The 17,864-nt window shown below is 61.4% G+C and overlaps 6 protein-coding genes and 1 non-coding gene across 8 annotated transcripts; 5 read left to right on the forward strand and 2 right to left on the reverse strand.

The window, feature by feature from the left end:
* The first annotated feature begins 291 nt into the window (after positions 1-291).
* dip1 lies at positions 292-4,450 on the forward strand. The gene is made up of 8 exons (XM_062767578.1): positions 292-885; positions 1,064-1,182; positions 1,232-1,375; positions 1,427-2,432; positions 3,299-3,473; positions 3,645-3,877; positions 3,916-4,125; positions 4,163-4,450. Exons 1-8 carry the CDS (start codon positions 504-506, stop codon positions 4,372-4,374), a joined length of 2,481 nt encoding a protein of 826 aa, XP_062623562.1. The 5' UTR covers positions 292-503; the 3' UTR covers positions 4,375-4,450.
* A 323-nt stretch (positions 4,451-4,773) lies between these two features.
* On the forward strand, positions 4,774-6,770 carry SPAC3H1.05_1 (putative CAAX prenyl protease 1). Of its 2 annotated transcripts, XM_062767579.1 has the most exons (7): positions 4,774-4,964; positions 5,012-5,252; positions 5,359-5,612; positions 5,659-5,702; positions 5,741-6,001; positions 6,046-6,300; positions 6,355-6,770. In XM_062767579.1, exons 1-7 carry the CDS (start codon positions 4,831-4,833, stop codon positions 6,591-6,593), a joined length of 1,428 nt encoding a protein of 475 aa, XP_062623564.1. In that variant the 5' UTR covers positions 4,774-4,830; the 3' UTR covers positions 6,594-6,770. The 2 variants fall into 2 exon arrangements, with proteins under 2 accessions (XP_062623564.1, XP_062623563.1); XM_062767580.1 differs by lacking the exon at positions 5,659-5,702 and having other exon boundaries at positions 5,359-5,623.
* Positions 6,747-7,167, reverse strand: LOC62_01G001108 (uncharacterized protein). Its single transcript, XM_062767581.1, has 3 exons — positions 7,109-7,167; positions 6,946-7,058; positions 6,747-6,899 (listed from the first exon to the last, which is right to left on the reverse strand). Exons 1-3 carry the CDS (start codon positions 7,130-7,132, stop codon positions 6,788-6,790), a joined length of 249 nt encoding a protein of 82 aa, XP_062623565.1. The 5' UTR covers positions 7,133-7,167; the 3' UTR covers positions 6,747-6,787.
* Positions 7,168-7,336: 169 nt separating this feature from the next.
* Positions 7,337-11,242, forward strand: PAN2 (PAN2-PAN3 deadenylation complex catalytic subunit PAN2). The gene is made up of 5 exons (XM_062767582.1): positions 7,337-7,771; positions 7,834-7,954; positions 7,993-10,558; positions 10,594-10,653; positions 10,690-11,242. Exons 1-5 carry the CDS (start codon positions 7,434-7,436, stop codon positions 11,184-11,186), a joined length of 3,582 nt encoding a protein of 1,193 aa, XP_062623566.1. The 5' UTR covers positions 7,337-7,433; the 3' UTR covers positions 11,187-11,242.
* A 711-nt stretch (positions 11,243-11,953) lies between these two features.
* On the forward strand, positions 11,954-13,175 carry LOC62_01G001110 (uncharacterized protein). The gene is made up of 2 exons (XM_062767583.1): positions 11,954-12,506; positions 12,564-13,175. The coding sequence occupies exons 1-2, from the start codon at positions 11,980-11,982 to the stop codon at positions 13,099-13,101; spliced, it is 1,065 nt and encodes a 354-aa protein (XP_062623567.1). The 5' UTR covers positions 11,954-11,979; the 3' UTR covers positions 13,102-13,175.
* Positions 13,176-13,320: 145 nt separating this feature from the next.
* Positions 13,321-13,409, forward strand: LOC62_01G001111. Its single transcript is given in 2 exon segments — positions 13,321-13,356; positions 13,375-13,409. It is a non-coding gene; the product is annotated as a tRNA-Gly (tRNA).
* A 410-nt stretch (positions 13,410-13,819) lies between these two features.
* On the reverse strand, positions 13,820-15,849 carry SPAC1002.16c_7 (putative transporterc; the record flags this gene model as incomplete). Its single annotated transcript, XM_062767584.1, has 6 exons — positions 13,820-14,979; positions 15,076-15,179; positions 15,233-15,245; positions 15,328-15,381; positions 15,521-15,579; positions 15,641-15,849. The coding sequence occupies 6 exons, from the start codon at positions 15,847-15,849 to the stop codon at positions 13,820-13,822; spliced, it is 1,599 nt and encodes a 532-aa protein (XP_062623568.1).
* Positions 15,850-17,864: the final 2,015 nt, after the last annotated feature.

The following is a 17,864-nucleotide window of genomic DNA, read 5'->3' on the forward strand; positions in this document are numbered from 1 at the left end:
TCACGCATAGCTGGATCGCATGCATGCTCTTGTCGGCGTCTGCTGCCTGTTGCTGTGCTGCATCACGCTCTTGGTGCAGAGAGGGAGAGACGGTGGACGGGGTGCTGCACCACCGAAATGGTCAGGCACCGAGTGGGGGGGTTGTCGTTTGTCATTTGCCTCATATTGCCACTGGCTGACTGCTTGGTGCTCTCACCACACCCACCCTGGCTGGCTGGGCTGGCCGGCCTGGGCGGGACAACTCTAATACACCCCTCGACATCTCACCCATCAGCATCTACTACTCTCTCGCTCTCGGCAACACTTAATCTCTCTCTGGCCTCGCCTCGCTCATCGCATCGCACGCATTCCATGTACTCTTCCACTTCTAGATAGCATACAGCCCGACCCACCAACAACTGCACACCACCAGGCAGCGCACCACTGGCGCCCCTCCCCTCTCCAACCCCCCCCCCATCTCAGGGCATCTCTGTTCGTGTCCATCACTGCTACTGCAGCCAGCCATGCCCGCCGCGCGCAACCAACCACCGTCGTCGTCGTCGTCGGCACACGGCGCGTGCGGCTGCGCCGACGCCCAGCAGCACACCAAGCACTGCCCGCTGCACCTCGCGATGCGGCTCGGGCGCGCTGGCTCGCTCCGCACCCACCACCACCGCCGGCGCCGCTCGCGCTCGCACGACCAAGGCGGCGCTGCGACCCCTGCCTCCGCCGTCGTCGCGCCCGAGCCGGACGAGGGCACCGAGACGCCAAACTACAACACTGTCGACAGCAGGGAAGCGTTCTGGAACGAGCTCGAGGCCATCCTCACGCTGCCAGACGGCTGTGGGCTCAAGGAGCTCAACAACACGCTCCGCATGTTCGTCACCTTCTGCGGCGCATACCATGGTGAGTTGTCTCGCGCCTACGCGAGCGAGCTACGACCCACCCCGCGACGAACCCCACACGCTGCTCCACAACAGCAGCAGCGGCGCGGGCCGCGTTGGGGACGTCGACGACGTTGACACGCGACAACGTCGGTCGTCGCGATCGCGTACCTGACCCACGACCAAGCTGACTCCCACAGATATCTACCTCCAGTCACCGATCGAGATGCAGGGCGCGATTTCATTCCTTCTCGAGAGCGAGCTGTTCGAGTACCATTATGAGCGTATGGTTGGAGTCATGATGGGCGACGCCCAGGAGGTGAGCTATTTTAGTTTTGGCTGGTGCAACAACAACCTAACACCTGCAGAACACAAATCCCCACGAGCTGTACATCTGGTACCATATAATCCTCTTCTACGGACAGCGGCACCCAAGTCTGTTCCGCTCGCATCGCAAGTGGCAGAAGCTCCTCCCGACTCTTGGTGAGGTTGTCGGTTTGGACTATGAAGAGGTTAGTCTTGTGGCTGTGTAAAGTCGGTGCCACCGAGCTCACGGGTTTCAGAACTATGTCCTTGGGCTGCCGCCGATCGAAAGCAGGTTGCGCTTACCGGCTACAACGCTCATGTACGAGGTATGCCGTGTACAGATGCTCGACCCGACCGAGCTGGCCCAGTTTGACGACACGTTCATCGACCACCTGTTCGACCTCGTCGAGACGACGCGAGACCAGCAGGACGAGCGGCTCAACTATGCCGTCATCAGCTTGATCGTCGCGCTCAATGAGCAGTTCATGGTGTCTACTCTGCCTGACCACAAGGACCGGCGGCGAAACAAGCAGGCATCGGCGCCCGCCTCGGTGTCGGCAACCAATCTTTCCGTCACACAGGACAGGGAGGGGCGCCAAGGCGAGCGCCGCCGTTCGGCCAGCGTCACACCTGCGCCGCGCATCAAGATCGGCGAGGATGTCGAGGACACGAAAAAGAACAACCGTGTTCTCGTGGTGCTTATGCGCCGGCTCGGCAGCAGCAAGACGTTTGGCGAAAACGTCATCTTTATGTTAAACCGAGCGGAGAACACACCAGAGGGACTGTGCTTGCAGCTCCTCATCCTCAAGATCCTATACCTGCTGTTCACGACCCCAGGTACTCAGGAGTACTTTTTCACAAACGACATGCGCGTCCTGCTCGACGTGTTTGTGCGCGAGCTCGTCGACCTGCCAGAGGAGCACGAGGCGCTGCGTCACACCTACCTCCGTGTCTTGTTCCCCCTCCTCTCCCACACTCAGATCCGCCGGGACCCATACAAGCGTCCTCAGATTCGGCTTATTCTTCAATCACTAATTTCAAACGACCATATTCACGACATCAACTCGACGACGAGGCGCCTCGTCGAGCGCTGCCTGCAGGCTGCAAATGAAAACCCGACCGCCGACTCCAACCACTGTCTCTCGCCAGACTCGGCCATGGCCATGCACTCGATCGCTGCGTCGCTCCCGGCGCCAAAGGCAACCCCGTACCTCGAGCGCCCAAGTGCACCGGGGCGTGTCGCCTCGCTCATCGACGTCTCGGGTGCGAGCGAGCGACCGCCGTCGGCGGCTTCGACGCACTCGCTCCCTGACCGCAGCAACTCGACGACCCCAGCCGGTCCAGCACGCAGTCGCCGTCCCGCCCCGGCCCCGCCGATGAAACGTCGGCAGGACTCTAGTTGCACTACATCGAGTAACGGCAGCAGTGTGGACGATCTCACACCGTCGTTGAGCCCAGACCTTGTCAAGCTGGGTGAGCGTGGCGTGCCGCCTCCGATTATCGAGGTGCAGCCAGCTGGGTGGATCACGTTTAGTGCGTGATAAGCGCGTGTGATTGTTTGTCGCCAGCTGGGCTGCATGTTTTGGCTCCTATCACATTAGTTGTATATCTGTCCCAATAATACTACTACTAACCGTCATCGATTGTATGCATGTCGGTGCAAAGTGGGGCATGAAGGAGGTGCGACGACCCATTTGGTGGTAATATGGGCGTTTCATCTTTTGATTGTGACGTATTCCATTTGAGCCGAAACAAGCCTTCCTTCCTACGAGGATCCTTCAGCCATCAGCCACCACATCACTCCCGCAACTCGCTCCCTCGTGTTGGCACCTTCCCTCCCCGCGCCATCATCCTCAACAACTTGTACATTCCACACATTACAGCCACACTTCGCCCAGTGCAAGGCATCCCCATTCACATCCAACACACCTTTGAAGAAGTCAGCACTACACACACCCCCGAACACACCAGCCATGCCGCCCAAGCGACCCCCTCCGCTCCCAAAGAGCCTGTTCACCAGCGGTCCCTTGTCACCGGGTATGTTAACGCGTCGCGTCTCGGCGAGCGCGAGCCAGCCAGCCTCCTCGCCGCCAGCCAGCTCTCCGCTCTCCGCTAACAACCACCCCCAGGCAACCTCTCGCACCCGCCGTCCCCGTCCACCATCCACCCAGAGTACATCACCGACGCACACCACTTCGGGTCGCCACTCGCCCTCAAGGCGGGCGACGTCAAGGTCGTGCCCGTCGTGCAGGGCGCCGTCGGGGTCGACGTTGACGGGCGGGGTGTTGCGCCTGCCGCTGACGGGTGAGTTGCGTGGGAGGGTGGGAGAGTGAGTGGGTGAGGAAATTCACTGACTCTGTGCGCTCTCTCTCTCGGTTATGACTCTTGCCCACTATCTCGTCTCGTCTTGTTCCTCCCGACGTTGTCCCCCGGACATGATGCGCCGCTGCGAAACCCCCCGCTCCCCGCCACCAGCCCCAAGCCAGCCAAGTCCCACACGGCAAAGGCAACATCCGTGTCCTTTGACGACGGCACAGACGCACAGGCCTTTATCCCGGACACCGAGCTCGTCGTGGCCAACTCTGTCCCCCTGACCGACGCGCAGTGGGACCGGCTGGACGAGGCGGTGAATGCTGCCGATGGGGGGTTCGAGAAGGTCGAGGCTGAGGTCGCGGCGACGGGAGGCGTGCGGCGCAAGATTCTCCTCGGTACGTGGGCAAGCAAGGCGTAACTCACTCGCTGTCAGCCGGCCTCCTCCCCCCGCCCCTGACGAAGCCGTCATCCCCGCTCCTCCAGGCGCAAGAGTACAACGTGCACGTCGGACGGCTATCCCAGCTGTCGCTGCATGCAGACATTGTGCTCAAGGCGCTCCCGCCGGTCGTCGACACACGCGTCGCCGGCCCAGGGAAGTGGTGGGAGGACACGAAGGAGGTTGAGCGCGTTGTCAAGATGTACAGTGGGTATCAATAATTAACCACACGTTGACCTTCCAGTCGCCCCCGCTATCGAGACATTTGGTACCCACCGCATCGTCTTCGGCTCGCACCCGGCCGTCACACCTACCGACCCGGCGGTCATTGTCCCCATCACCGGTGCGGCATGGTACGCACTGCTGCGCAAGTGTGTCTCCGAGCTCGGTGAGGACCAGGACGCCGTCTCGAACGTGTTTGGCTCCAATGCCGCCCAGTATTATGGCCTGAGCTGAGCGCGGGCGCCGCGTCGGGCGGCCGAAGGACGCCGAGGGAGGCCGATGCCATCTTGATACCCATAGTAGAAGTGTGCAATGTATACAGATAGGCCATGGCGGGTGGGTACAATGGATGCACTACACACTGCGCCACTTGCCCCATGTTTCGTCTTGCCAGATCCGATCCACAATGCGAATACATGTTGCCAGTCATGTAAGAGGCGTCGCGGGTGTCGAGGGTGAGGTCGAGCCAAACAAGGCGCCACGCGACTGATTAAGATTGCCGCCACGTTGCGGGCCGCCAAGCGGCGCGGGGGGCGGCGGCGGATGATCCGGCACGCGTCAAGTGACGCGTGGATGGGTGCGACATTGCAAGACGACGGCCCGCCCGTCCGACACGACGACAACGACAAACTCCACACACTCATTGTCACATCCTCCTTACACTTCACCACTACGACCACCACCACGACCATGTCCGGCATCGTCACGAAGCTCGACAGCGTAATCACGCAGCTGGCCGACCTGGCCGACAACCCGGCGTTTCCGTACCGCACGGCGGTGATCTGGCTGTCGAGTCTGCAGACGGCATGGGAGCTCTATGTCGAGTGCGTCGGCGCGCGTCGTGGTGACGGCCTCTAGCTAACACTCGCAGCCGCCGCCAGGTGCCCAAGTTCTCCATCCCCTTCCCGCCGCCCGAGCTCAAGGACCACCTGAAGAAGGACACATTCAAAAAGGCCCAGTCGTACGGGCGCGACAAGCTCAACTACTCTATCGCGCACACGGTCTACAGCTTTGCGGTCGGCCTCGCGTTCGTGTACTTTGGCGTGTTTGCGTCGACGTGGGATAGTGTCGCGCGCTTCATGGCGCGTGTAGGGATTGCGTCGAGCCGGACTGTGAGTTGGGGGAACCTTGGGATCGAGGGAGGGTCGAGGAGGCCAAGAAGACGACGCCGATGGCGAGACGAGACAACGCCCAGACCACGACTAACACCCACACCAGATTGTCCACTCGCTGCTGTGGATGTCCTACCTCACCATCCTCCCGGCCATCCCCGGCCTCGCATGGTCGTACTACTACAACTTTGTGCTCGAGCAGAAGCACGGCTTCAACAAGTCGACCGTCAAGCTCTTCATCACCGACACGCTCAAGACGTGGCTCCTGACCGCTGTCATTGGCCTGCCCGTCCTCGCGGGCTTCCTCAAGATTATCGACATTGCCGGCAAGAACTTTGTCGCGTGGCTCATGCTCTTCCTGTACGTCGAGCGTCGAGCCTTGCAACACACTGCTGACATGACGCAGCCTCGGCATCCAGCTCATCCTCCAGATCATCTTCCCCATCTTCAGTGAGTTGCGCTTTGAGAGTTCTAGCTCACACCGCCAGTCCAGCCTCTGTTCAACAAGTTCACCCCCGTCCCCGAGGGCGACCTCCGCAACCGTGTCGTGGCGCTCGCGACCAAGCTCAAGTTCCCCCTCACGCACCTCTACGTCATTGACGGCTCGAAGCGCTCGTCCCACTCCAACGCCTACTTCTACGGTCTTCCGTGGTCGAAGCGCATCGTGATTTACGACACGCTCATCAAGGAATCGACCCCCGCCGAGGTCGAGGCCGTTCTTGCTCACGAGCTCGGGCACTGGTACCTCTGTGAGCTCAATTACATCTGTGACCGACCCCATCTGACATCACAGCCCACCCCACTCGCCTCATCCTCATCGCTCAGGGCCACCTCCTCTTCACCCTCTTCATCTTCTCCATCTTCATCCACAACAAGGCTCTCTTCGAGGCCTTTGGCTTCGACCCCCGTCTTGCCGTGTCATCGCCCACTGGCGGCTCTCAGCCCGTCGTTATCGGCTTCATCCTGTACCAGCTCCTCTTTGAGCCCCTCGACACGGTCGTCAAGTTCTTCATGAACTCGAAGACGCGCCAGTACGAGTACGAGGCTGGTGAGTGGGCGAGCTCCGACTACCCCTGAGACAGAAAGCTAACCCCACCCCCAGACGCCTTTGCCGTCCGCCTTGGCTTCAGGAAGGAGCTCGGTGACGCCCTCATCAAGCTCCACGTTAACAACCTCTCGGCGCCTCACTCGGACAAGCTCTACTCTGCCTACCACCGCTCGCACCCCACTCTCCCTGAGCGCCTCCGCGCCATGGACGAGTACACTGGTGCTTCGTGGCTCAAGCTGTCGCCCAAGGCCAAGAAGCAGGAGATTGAGGAGCAGCACAAGAAGGAGGACTGAAAGGTCAAGGAAGAAGAAGCTGAAAACGTGCCCAAGTGCCACGATGGAGCCTCATAGCTACCCCATTTGAGCAGCGAGTCGTACCTACCCCGTCGAGTTCTACCCCCTACCCCCCTTTGGAGGCAACTCCAATCTATACACTGTGCATAGACGTGACTATGCAATCATCTGATACAATGGGTCTCTAACAATGTCTAAACGTACACGCCGACGGTGCAGAAGAGGGCGACGACGCCTCCACCAGCGAGGAAGGCGGCTGCGAGCGCCGTGCCGACCTCTGTCACGGGGATGGAGGTGGTTTTGAGGCTGCAGAGTTAGTGGTTGCTCGACCGTGTACAGTTGATCCACTCACGTCGTGAGGAAGAAGGTGAGGAGGAAGGCCAAGGTGAGGAAGAGGAAGGCAATGGCTGGGAGCGCGGTGGTTGGGACGAGCGGCTGGTACGCGGGCAGCTCGGCGTACAACGCCTGTGGGGAGTTAGTGCTGAGACAAAGTGCTGCAAAGCACGCTCTCTCACCTTGACAGAAGTGTACGACGCCATTGTAGTGCCGTCTGCAATGTTGTCGTTGTTGATGCAAGTGTTGTTGCAGTCGTTGCTGCTCATTGTCCTCGTCGTTGACGACATGGGACGTGGCCGACTGACGCGTAGTGACTCGATTTGCTCCCGCTCCATCACTTGCTCGCGACTTGGGCCTCCACAACCACAAGTGTCCTCATCCGACGACAACTTGCACAACTGCCCACATCTCCAAGACACACAGCCTTCTCGACTCTTCCTCATTCCCTCCCTCTCCCCCTCTCCTCTGTTCGGCGCGGCGCCATGAGCAAGGGCTGAGCTCGCCATGACGACGTACAACCCTCTCTCCCTCTTCCCCCTGCCGCCGCAGGCATCGGACCCCAAGCCGGTGCCTGCCGTGCTCGCCGTCGACAGCTACAGCGACATGCTCTGGGTCGGCTCGTCCAACGGCCTCGTCTCGGCGTTCGCCTCCCCGCTCACCCTCACCCGCAACGTGCAGTTCCCGGCCACGGGCGGCGGCGGCGGGGCCACCGGCGCGCGCGACTTCCTCCCCAACCTCCATTCGGTGCGCAAGATCCGCGTCTCGGACCGCGAGGTATGGTCCCTCACCGACGGAGGCATGAGCGGCCGCCGACGCGGCGGCGCGCCGCGCTGGAGCGTGACGTGAGTGTGTTGCTGTGGTGCTGTTGCTCCCCATTGTCCCTTCCCCTGATGCTAACGATCAGCGACCCGAACCGAACATTACGCGCAATGACGCCGAGCCCGACAAACTCGCACGAGGTGCTCGCGGGCGGGACGGGCCAGATGATGCTGGTCAACAACTCGCGTGGCGAGATTGTCCGCAGAGTACGTCGCGAGGTGGTGAGCGCGCTGACTGACGCCAGTTTGACGGCCCCGGCATGATCATACATCTCGGGACTACGGGGCGGACGGTAGTGGCTGCTTCGGGTGGAGGACAGGTGTCGATCCTCGACCCCCGTACCGGATTCCGCCAGGCTTCGAACATCACCCCGGTTCAGGCGCACACGGGTGGTATCACTGGTGCGGATGCGCAGGGCAATGTTATCGCGACGTGGGGCTGGACGCACATGCAGGGCCACCCGATCCCAGATTCAATGGTCAGGCTGTACGACACTAGGACGCTGCGTCCCCTCCCTCCGATTTCTTTCTCGTCGGGCGCAGCGTTTGTGCTGCTCAACCCCACAGACCCGTCCAAGCTCGTCATTGCTGGCCAGCAGGGCATGCTCCAAATCTCGGACATGTCGACGGGGAGCAACGAGTTCCAGCAGCTCGATGTGAATTCGTTTGTCACGTCCATGGCGCTCTCGCCCCGCGGAGACTACCTCGCGTTTGGAGATGGAGACGGACAGCTCCATCTCTGGACGACCCATGGTACCGATGTCGATGATCACGGCAACCTTGCGCTTCCACCATTCAACGGATACGACGGCGTCAAGCCCGAGTGGCCAGATCCGGTGGACCCGGCGCCGCCAGTTCAGTGGGAGCCCAACACGCCGCTGAATATCATCGGTATGCCGTTCTACGAGGACCCACTTCTGTCCAACTTCTCGCCCGTCGATTACGCCACAGTATACTCGCCATTCTTCAACCCCCCAGAGCCGATTCCCGCCTCGGTCCTGGCTTCTCTCAACTACCAGGACTTTGTGGGGTATGGTCAGCTGCCAAAGGAGCTCAAGGGCAAGCGGAATGTGGCGACCGCACGGGCTGGAGCAGGCAAGCTGGCTCTTGGACGCGGCGCCATCGGCTCACGACGAGAGAGCGAGCCGAGGTTCCGAAGTGACAAGGACAGGAAATCTCACCCGCCTCCTGATATCGAGGAGGAAACCCCAGTTGGATCCATCCCCAAGTACTACCGCAAGGTCGAGATCAAGTACTCCCGCTTTGGTGTCGAGGACTTTGACTTTGGCTACTACAACCGCACGTGTTACAGCGGCCTCGAAACCGACATTATCAACTCGTACACCAACGCCCTCCTCCAGGCCCTCCACTACACCTACCCTCTCCGCGCCGTTGCCAAGGCCCACATCTGCATCGACTGCCAGAAGGAGCACTGCTTACTTTGCGAGGCAGGCTTCCTCTTCCGCATGCTCGAGGATGCAAAGGGAACCAACTGCCAAGCGAGCAACTTTTCGCGGGCCTTTAGCGCCACACCGCAGGCGTCTGCCCTTGGCCTCATGCACGACAGCGACAAGGCCACGGCACAGAGTACTCTGATCCAGAACTTCAATCGCTGGCTCATGTCGACGTTTACAACCGAGTCAGTCGTCGACGGGCAAACCTTCAACGTTCGCCGGCCGTCGATTGAGAACATGTCGCTCTCGGCACCGCTGTCGGCTATCAACCAAGTCCTCGGTATCGCCGTCAAGACCACAAACACCTGTCTATCGTGCCACCATGTTTCGGTCCGCGAGTCGACCCTCCAAACTGTTGACCTCGCCTACACGCGTCGCGGTGAAACCCACCCACGTCCATTCCACGAGGTGCTCCGTGCAGCTATTATCCGTTCGTCCAGCACCAAGGCGACATGTAGCAACTGCAAGCTGTTTGCTCCTCTCGATTCAAGGCGCGACCTTGCAGGCCATCCGGCTACCTCCCTTCCCCCTCTGCTGTCCGTCAACACCATGGCCAACACACCAGAGCAGGTCGAGGTTTGGAAGGACAGGATGGAGGGCGGCAAGCCAAAGCACTACCTTTCGCGCCGTGTTGGGTTCCGTAAGGGACCCAAGGGCGACATCATCACCGATGACGGCACACAGGAAGGCAGTATCCTGTACGAGGTCAAATCAGTGGTCGTGCAGGTGCAGACGGCGCCTGATAACCCAGCCCACCTGCTGTCGTTTGTCAAGATGCCTGCAGAGGAGGACGAAGATGAGCCCAAGTGGATCATGTTCAACGACTTTTTGGTCCGGCCCGTCAAGGAAGAGGAAGTGTTCTCGTTCCCGGACACGTGGAAGGTGCCTGCAATTATTATCCTTGAGCGCGTCGACGCCGACACGATGCTCGACTACACCAAGCTGCCCAAGGAGCTCGACGTCAATGTCTTGTTCAAGGACCACTCCATGGCTTGGAACCGCCGTGCCGCTCAGATAAGGCATCAGGTTCTGAGCCCAGAGGAGCTTCCACAGCCCGGTTCACTGATCTCCATCGACGCGGAGTTTGTGCTGCTTGAGCAGGAAGAGCTCGAGTTCCGCTCCGACGGCACCAAGAAGGTCCTTCGCCCAAGTCACATGTCGCTCGCGAGAGTATCAGTGCTACGTGGACCTGGCGAGCTGGATGGCGTGCCGTTCATTGACGACTATATCCGCACAACCGAGACGGTTGTGGACTATCTTACAGAATTTTCTGGCATCAAGGCTGGTGATCTTGACCCCAACAACTCGCCTCACACCCTCGTCCCTCTCAACGTTGCATACAAGAAATTGCGCCTTCGTGAGTGCGAATGTGGCGACACCGCTAACGCGCAGTTGTCGATCTTGGCTGCATTTTTATTGGCCATGGCCTGAGCAAGGACTTTAGAACCATCAGTGGGTAGAATGCAGTCTACAAGCGCTGACCCCAAGACATCTTTGTGCCTCCTGAACAGGTTCAGGACACTGTCAACATCTACACCATCCCCGGCCGTAGCCGCAAGCTGTCTCTTCGGTTCCTCACCTGGTTCCTGTTAAAGCGTGACATTCAGACCAAGGAGCACGACTCAATCGAAGACGCGCGACACGCCTACCTGCTGTACAAGCAGTACCTCGACTTTGAGGCCGACGGAAGGTTCGAGGATGTCATGGAGGACATCTTCGCCGAGGGCCACAAGACGGGCTTCAAGCCGAAAGCAGAGGCTGATCGGCCACCAACACCATCTGCATTCCCTCCCCTTGGACAAGGGGTTGCGGGGAGCACGTCCCCACCACCCCTGCATGCCCGCTCGGGAGCCCCGACGCTGTCATCACCACCACCGCCACAGTCGCGAGCGAGGGGAACCAAGCTACCCGCTGGCAGTGGTGCGGCCCAGCCTTGGAACTCGATCCCGCCGGCTTTTGTGCCGGGTCAGCCCCGGTGGCAGTAATAGTCGACGGGATATGGAGGAATGTTAGAGACGTATTTAGATGCATTATTGCGACGAGAGGGGCGCAGCGAGTGCGAGTGTGTGAGATCCGGGTGAAGGCAAGTCGCCATTTAGTCACCGATGGCGTTGCCAGCGAGCTCACGGTCGTCATCATCGCGCGCGGGCGACGGACCCCGACGGCCGAGAGGATTACACGACACACGATCTAATCGCCAGCATGCCAGAGTCTCTTCGGCATATCGCGTTTCTCCTGTATCATGTCGCTCCCGTGTGCAGAATAATCAGCCACCAATTGCAGGAATCACTAGCGCATCGATAAGTAGTGTGACCCAAAGCTATAAACTGCACGTGATCGGATAATGAACGCCAAGTGGCAGCCAGGAGCGGCGACCAGCCGCGGCAAGTTGAGACCGCCACGGGTTGTGACTGGCCGTGCCGTGACGCGGTCATCTCGCGAGCGTGCACATCCGTCCTGTTCCGTCCTCTACACGCCCATTCTTGAGCGCGCCGGCCACTTTATCGACATGAAACGTACGCCGCTGGGACGCCACGGCACGGCGTGGAGCACGGCATGCGAGCACTGAACGACGGAGCAGGTGACGGCAGCAGGCGGAGCGCCCGAAAGGAGGCAGTGTCGGAATGCCATCATCTTGGCGCTCGTTTCTTGGTTGGGCCGCGCCAGCGTTCGTGATGTTGTGGGGCACGCCGATGTGTGGATAAGACGTCGACGTCGCAGCAACTGACGAGGTCTCTCGGCCGCCTTTGTGACGACAGACAACCTCTCACCGCCAACATGTCCCCACACGATCTCCGAAACCAGTACACTGGCCCTAGTGCGCAGCACACGGGGAACACGGCGCTGCCGCCGTACCCGCCCAACTCGCCGCGCCCGCCGACGATAGCGACGTTTGCGAGCATCCCCGTGGACGAGCCCCCGAGCTACGCCACGGCGTGGGGGCAGCCCACGCCGACTGACGTCGCGGCGCCCGCCGCGCCGACAACGCAGGCGAGCCCGTTCGCTGTGCCCGCCGAGATGTCGCTGTACGACGCCGAGCTGCTCGCCTACCGCCAGGCCTTGGGCGCGTACCACGAGAAGGGGAGGGGCAGGGAGACGGACAAGCGCGAGCCCAAGGAGAAGGACAGGCGCAAGGGCGAGGGCATGCGTTATGCCCCACCTCCCGTCCCCGAGCCCCCGCTCACCCCGCCCCCGGAGGATGAGTACACCGTCGTCGACCTCTGCGAGAGCGTCGGGCACGACACGAGCCCGCGGCTGCCGGGCGTAATTGCGACCGCGGCGCTGTTCCCGCTCAGCATGGTGTGGTGGGTGTTTTGTGGCGCTCGCTGGTACGGGGAGTTGCGTTACTGACGACGACGCAGGCACGCGGCGCGCAAGACGGCCAAATGTAACCGCTGCAGCAAGACGGTGCCGATTCAGTCTTGGTGTGGAAGCAGCAACAACAGCTGTGGCCGGCAGCAGCGGCCGCGCAAGTCGTGCGGAAGCAGCAGCAGCAACTGGCAGAACAACGACTGCGGGAGCTGGCAGACCAACAATCGCGGGTGGGAGAAGACCAACAGCTGGGACAACAGCGGCTGGCAGCAGCAACAGAACAGCAACAACAACCGCTGCGGGTCGAAGCGGCAGAACAACTGCGGCAGGCGGGAGAATCGCTGTGGTGGCCGAGCGGCGAGCTGGCACGAAACCCCGCAGCCCCAGCCCAAGAGCTGGAACGAGTGGACGGACCCGCGCAACGCGACACAGGGCGACTGGAAGCACGAGCACAAGGGCGCGTCGTGGGAGGCTGCGTCGGCCTCGTCGGCCAGCTCGGCCTCGACGGGCTCGAGCTCGTGCGGCAGCCGGAGCCGGTGCGGCGAGCGCAGGGAGACAAGGAGGTGCGGGTCCCAGGCGCGGTGCTAGTTATGTCGGACCCGGGAAAGCTGTCGCAGTTGTTGTAGGCTCCCATTAGGGCCGATGTATTCTTTGCGCGTGGGAACTGCCTACTGCTGCGTAGCGGTGCCACGCCTCGGGCAAGCATGGACTGCCCGACGTGAGCGCCGTACCCGATCCCATGAGGAGTTTACGCTTATGTACCACCGAATTCCCGACTCCCATAACCAGTAATCCTAATCGATTAATACACCGTTGGTGAAACGGTATCATGCGTCGTTGCCATTTAGAAGTAAATTTGAATCGACGCGGCAGGGGTTCGACTCCCTTACGGTGTAAAAACTTCATCTTTTGCATTTTTGGTCGGCGACAATTTGGTGCCGCAATATTTGGTGTTTTGTATTTCGTTAGGACTATTTGGTTATTAGCTAGCTTATTTAATGGTTTACTTTGCATTGGCTCCGGGAATGCTTGTTCGCCCGAGTGCCACATTGCCATGGGGACACAGATGCTGATGGCGATTCGAGAGCTTGGACCGCCGCTTGGCTTGCACAGAGAGAAACGTCGGGCAGCATTGCAGCTGCCTTGATTGCTGCATTGCTAAGCATGCCGCCTTCTTTGCAGTTCGGCGTCCGCGTGCCCCGGTGCCGAAGCCCCATATCCCCTTCGCTCTTAGCCACTGCATACCAAGTCCGACAAGAGGACCCAACGTACAAATCAACCACTGCGTGACGCACTATTACTATACTTAGAGGACGAAGCGGAAGGCCGGGTGGTCGTCGCCAAGGATGAGGATCTCCTCGCGGGTCATGCCCTCGAGGCCCCACTTCGCGCGGTACGCCGGGTCATCGTACTCGTGGACGACGTTGGCGGCAGGGGGCGGGCCGTACTCGCGCTCGCGGCGACGGTTCTCCTTGCGCATAAAGTACCAGAGGATGACGGACGTGATGCCGTTCATGGCGGCAAAGGCGAGGGCGGTCGCGTTGCCGGGCTTGTAGCCCGTCTTTGCGTCCTTGGGGCGGTAGGCCTGGGACGAGATGATGCCTCCCGAGTTGCCGGCCGAGAAGACCATGCCCATGGCCACGGCCTTCTTGTAGTGGTTGCCAAAGTTGTTGCCGGTCCACGTGATGGTTGTTCCGATCATGGGAGCAATGGCCATGGTGGTGAGGAAGACGGCAAAGTAGCGCACGCCGGGCACCTTGTGGGGCGGGATGGCGACGAGCAGAATGTAGCCAATGACGGCGACGGTCGACCAGAACATGTTGAAGATGCCACGCCTGAAGTACTTGTCTGACAGCCAGGCGGTTGTCATGGTCGTGATGAAGGCCAGGACGTAGGGGGGCACGGAAAGCAGGAGCGACTGCGCCGGCTTCCAGGTGCCGAGCGACGCGACGATTGAGGGCGAGAAGAGCGACTGCGAGTAGATGCACTCGGCGGTACCGATGTAGCAGAGCATGAAGAGATACGTCTTCCAGTCGGTGAAACCCTTCTTGGCGGCGGCCCAGCTGAAGCTGCCCTGGGTCGCGAGGCCCGAGTCGGCCTTGAGGCGGTACAGAACAAACTCGCGCTCAAAGTCGTTGAGGAAGCGCGCGCGGTCGGGCCAGTCGTGGATCATGCGGAACGAGGACACGGCAATGACAAAGGTGAGCAGGCCCTCGATGATGAAGATCCACGACCAGCCGTCCTTGCCGCCCACGCCGTTCATGTGGCCGAGACCGTAGCCGAAGATGCCACCAAAGGCGCCAGCGAGCACGGCGCCACCGAAGAAGAAGGACGCGCGCTTAGCAAGCTCCTCGCGGCGGTACCAGCCCGTAAGGTAGAAGTTGAGGCCGGGGAAGAGACCACTCTCGAACATGCCGAGCATGAAACGCATCGCCAGGAGCTGGCCGTAGTTGGTGACGAGGCCCACTGGGGGGTGGAGTTAGCCCTGTCACCGCCACCGCCACGATGGGCCAACTGCTGCGGCCGCCACACTCGGCCCCGTCGTCGACACCTCCCACTCACTGCATGTCTGGAAGATGGCCCACAGGATCATGGTGATCGGGATGAAGATGGACGGGCGGAACTTCTTGAGCACAAGGTTGAAGGGCACCTCGAACGCGACGTATCTGTGGTGGGTGTCAGTCGGAATTCGGGGTACAATCCCGGTGGCGCCACTAACGAGACGAAGAAGACTGGGCGTTTGTCAGCGATGCTGCGTTTGTGGCTACGCGCTATGCAGCGCCCAGCGCAAGTCCATGCGCCAGTGGTACTCACTCATTGAGGCATTCGAGTACTGCTGCGAGGTGAGGCCGAGGGCCTTTTCGAGCGCTGGGGTCGTCAGCAGAGCTCGAGAGCGGGCTGGGGCCGACAGGAGGCCCCGTGGCGGAGAGTCTACGGCCGGGCCGGTGGGTGGCCTGACCGCGGCTTCTTCCTGCCCACCTCGTAGCCGGTCCGCTGCGCAACTCACAGAACAGCTTGGCGGCGCCCACGTTGACACGGTCGAGGAAGGACATGAGGTAGAGGAGGCTGCGGTGTTTGTCAGCAAGCCACGCTCGCTCGCTGCGTTCCCGCCTCGCGCCGCACTCACGTCATCCAAGGAATCAGACGCAGGTCAATCTTGCGCAAAAGCTTGCGCTCAAACGCCTTGTACTCGTCTGGGTCCATGGCGAGGATCTGGTCCAGGATGGGGTTGGCGCGCGTCGCGTCGTCGTGCAGGCCGTCCTTGGTGCCGGCGACGGGGCCGACCTCGGCGACTGGCGCCTTTTCGTCACGGGCCGTCTTCTCAACGTCGGACATGGTGTAGATGGGGGGTGTTTGGGAGGAGAGAAAGAGGAAGTCTGAGCTAGCCGCTGTTCGCGCCGCCTTTATAGCCAACTTTCCGTGCGCTTTCCGTTCGAGTCAGAGAACGAGCCGAGATCGACAACCAGCCGAACTCTTGCCAACCAACACGGGGACGATGAGTCAGGAGAAAGTCGTGGGACCCCGGTGCGAGGGAGAAACAAGGATAGGCGAGGTGTGGGCTCTGGGGCTTATGTACTGCGGGACTCGGGCCGGAGGGAGGGGTAGACGGTGGCCAGACCCAGCCGCAGGAGCACCCACCTCCCCACCCCACCCACCCCTCGGTCGAGCCGTGTCGTGTCGCGGCCAATTGTTTGACCCACCGAGAGAACCGACCGGAATCTGCGGGGGCGGTAACCAACGCCTTAACCCGGGGCGAGGCTGCCTGCCTGCACCCCTGCGTGCCCCACTCGTCGTCAAAGCCTGTTCGCGTCTTGCCCGCGAGCGAGCAGAGCAAGGCGCAAACCCCCACACCCCGCACATGGCCAGCGCTACGGCCGTGAGCACGGACGGACCCTGCCTTGTCATTGGACACGTGAGGGTGTTAGCGCGTTTGTTGTCAGCGGGGTGGGTGGGGAGGGGGAGGAGGCGGGCCGCCGTCCGCCTCATCTTGCCTCGCTACGGCTATCCTGCAATCCAATCCTTGCCGCGTATTCAGCAGCCAAGCTCCCCACACGAGCTGCCTGGACTCCGTCGCCTCATGCAGCGGAGCACCCCCTCGCTCGTCTTTCCAATCGGCCGCCGGCGTTGCCCCGTACCGCCGTTGCTCCGCCGGCGGCACGGCATGTCGGCTCGACGGCGCTTGATGTGTCAGGTAAGGTCAGTGCGTGCGCGAGGCACGGCTGAGTGAGGGAGCTCAGGCAGGTCAGGCCAAATTGGGCGCGCCGAGCCAAGCAGCCGCCAACAAGCCCTGATCTCACATGTCCAACCGTGACGCTGACAAGCCCACATCACATGATTCGCGCGGCCGGCGTCGGCCGACCAACCTGCGTGCGCTGCCCCGCATGGCTCGCGCTAGCAATAGTGGGACCGCGGGCCGACATCCATCAGTCGGCACGCGTCACCCTGGCTGGCCCGAGACGAGTGGGTTGAGGCGAGCTCGACATCCTCGCTGAGCTCGCTGATCGACCGAACACCGTGCCGGCTCGGGTCATGGCTCGTCGTAGACCGATATACCGCTCCGTCGCAGCCCCGCCCCCACCGAGCCCCACTGATATCGCTGTCAAAGTGGACGCACGCTCGGATCTTGGCACACACGCCACGCCCAGTCTGAGCCGTGTCCAACCGCTGTGGCGCTGCGGCGCGCTGCGTCGTCGGGGGTCGGTCGCTACCGCGGCATCAGTCATCGAGGCCCCACCCCCACAGCTGTATCAGATATCCTTGTCTTGGCGGTCGGCGACTGTGCGCGCGGCGTCGAGCGGAGCGGGGTACGGTAATGGGCAGTCTGGGTATGTCTGTCGGCCTCATCGGCCTGAGCAGCGACACCGTCAGCAGTGAGCTGCGTCAGTTGCTTGGCCCCCAGGCAGTTGTCATTCTGCCAGAAGTGCTTCGTGCTGCCGGCTGCCAGAGATGCCAATGGAGGTGTGTGTCGCTCCACGCTCCCCGCCACGTCGAGCACCCACAAAGAACCCACCCCACAGAGTAGATTGCCGCGGCGAATGAATGACAACGAGCGGGATATCGACTGACTGATCTGGCGTGCTTGCTCGCGTCGTCCAAGGTCAAGGTCGAGATTGCAAGATCCGAGCGGGGTGTAACGATGCTATAGGCTCCTCCACGACCCACTCTACCGCTCGTGTTCCGCGAGATAGGAATGTTCGCGCCGCTCCGCTCGCGATGGCACACACGCACGTTGCCGTGATCAGTCATCGGCGTTGGGTTCAGTCGTGCGCGGCCTGTTCGGTTCGCGCGTGGCGTCTGGGCGATGAAGCGAGCCGTCGACGACAGTGGCGTCGCGTCGCGTAACGTCACGT

This window comes from Vanrija pseudolonga, chromosome 1 (genome assembly GCF_020906515.1).
Source record: "Vanrija pseudolonga chromosome 1, complete sequence".
Lineage (NCBI taxonomy): Eukaryota > Fungi > Basidiomycota > Tremellomycetes > Trichosporonales > Trichosporonaceae > Vanrija > Vanrija pseudolonga.

Bases quoted from the DNA above. Each gene is read 5' to 3' on its own strand.
- LOC62_01G001108 (XM_062767581.1), bottom strand. From the start codon at position 7,132: ATGGCGTCGTACACTTCTGTCAAG. The intron at 7,059-7,108 runs GTGAGAGAGCGT...AACTCCCCACAG, and splicing joins CGTCGTACACTTCTGTCAAG to GCGTTGTACGCCGAGCTGCC. The intron at 6,900-6,945 runs GTGAGTGGATCA...CTAACTCTGCAG, and splicing joins CTCACCTTCTTCCTCACGAC to CCTCAAAACCACCTCCATCC.
- LOC62_01G001110 (XM_062767583.1), top strand. From the start codon at position 11,980: ATGTCCCCACACGATCTCCGAAACCAGTACACTGGCCCTAGTGCGCAG. The intron at 12,507-12,563 runs GTGGGTGTTTTG...ACGACGACGCAG, and splicing joins TTCCCGCTCAGCATGGTGTG to GCACGCGGCGCGCAAGACGG.
- dip1 (XM_062767578.1), top strand. From the start codon at position 504: ATGCCCGCCGCGCGCAACCAACCACCGTCGTCGTCGTCGTCGGCACAC. The intron at 886-1,063 runs GTGAGTTGTCTC...TGACTCCCACAG, and splicing joins CTTCTGCGGCGCATACCATG to ATATCTACCTCCAGTCACCG. The intron at 2,433-3,298 runs GTGCGAGCGAGC...AACCACCCCCAG, and splicing joins CTCGCTCATCGACGTCTCGG to GCAACCTCTCGCACCCGCCG.
- PAN2 (XM_062767582.1), top strand. From the start codon at position 7,434: ATGACGACGTACAACCCTCTCTCCCTCTTCCCCCTGCCGCCGCAGGCA. The intron at 7,772-7,833 runs GTGAGTGTGTTG...GCTAACGATCAG, and splicing joins GCGCCGCGCTGGAGCGTGAC to CGACCCGAACCGAACATTAC. The intron at 10,654-10,689 runs GTGGGTAGAATG...GCTGACCCCAAG, and splicing joins CAAGGACTTTAGAACCATCA to ACATCTTTGTGCCTCCTGAA.
- SPAC3H1.05_1 (XM_062767579.1), top strand. From the start codon at position 4,831: ATGTCCGGCATCGTCACGAAGCTCGACAGCGTAATCACGCAGCTGGCC. The intron at 4,965-5,011 runs GTGCGTCGGCGC...TAACACTCGCAG, and splicing joins GCATGGGAGCTCTATGTCGA to CCGCCGCCAGGTGCCCAAGT. The intron at 5,253-5,358 runs GTGAGTTGGGGG...CACCCACACCAG, and splicing joins GGATTGCGTCGAGCCGGACT to ATTGTCCACTCGCTGCTGTG.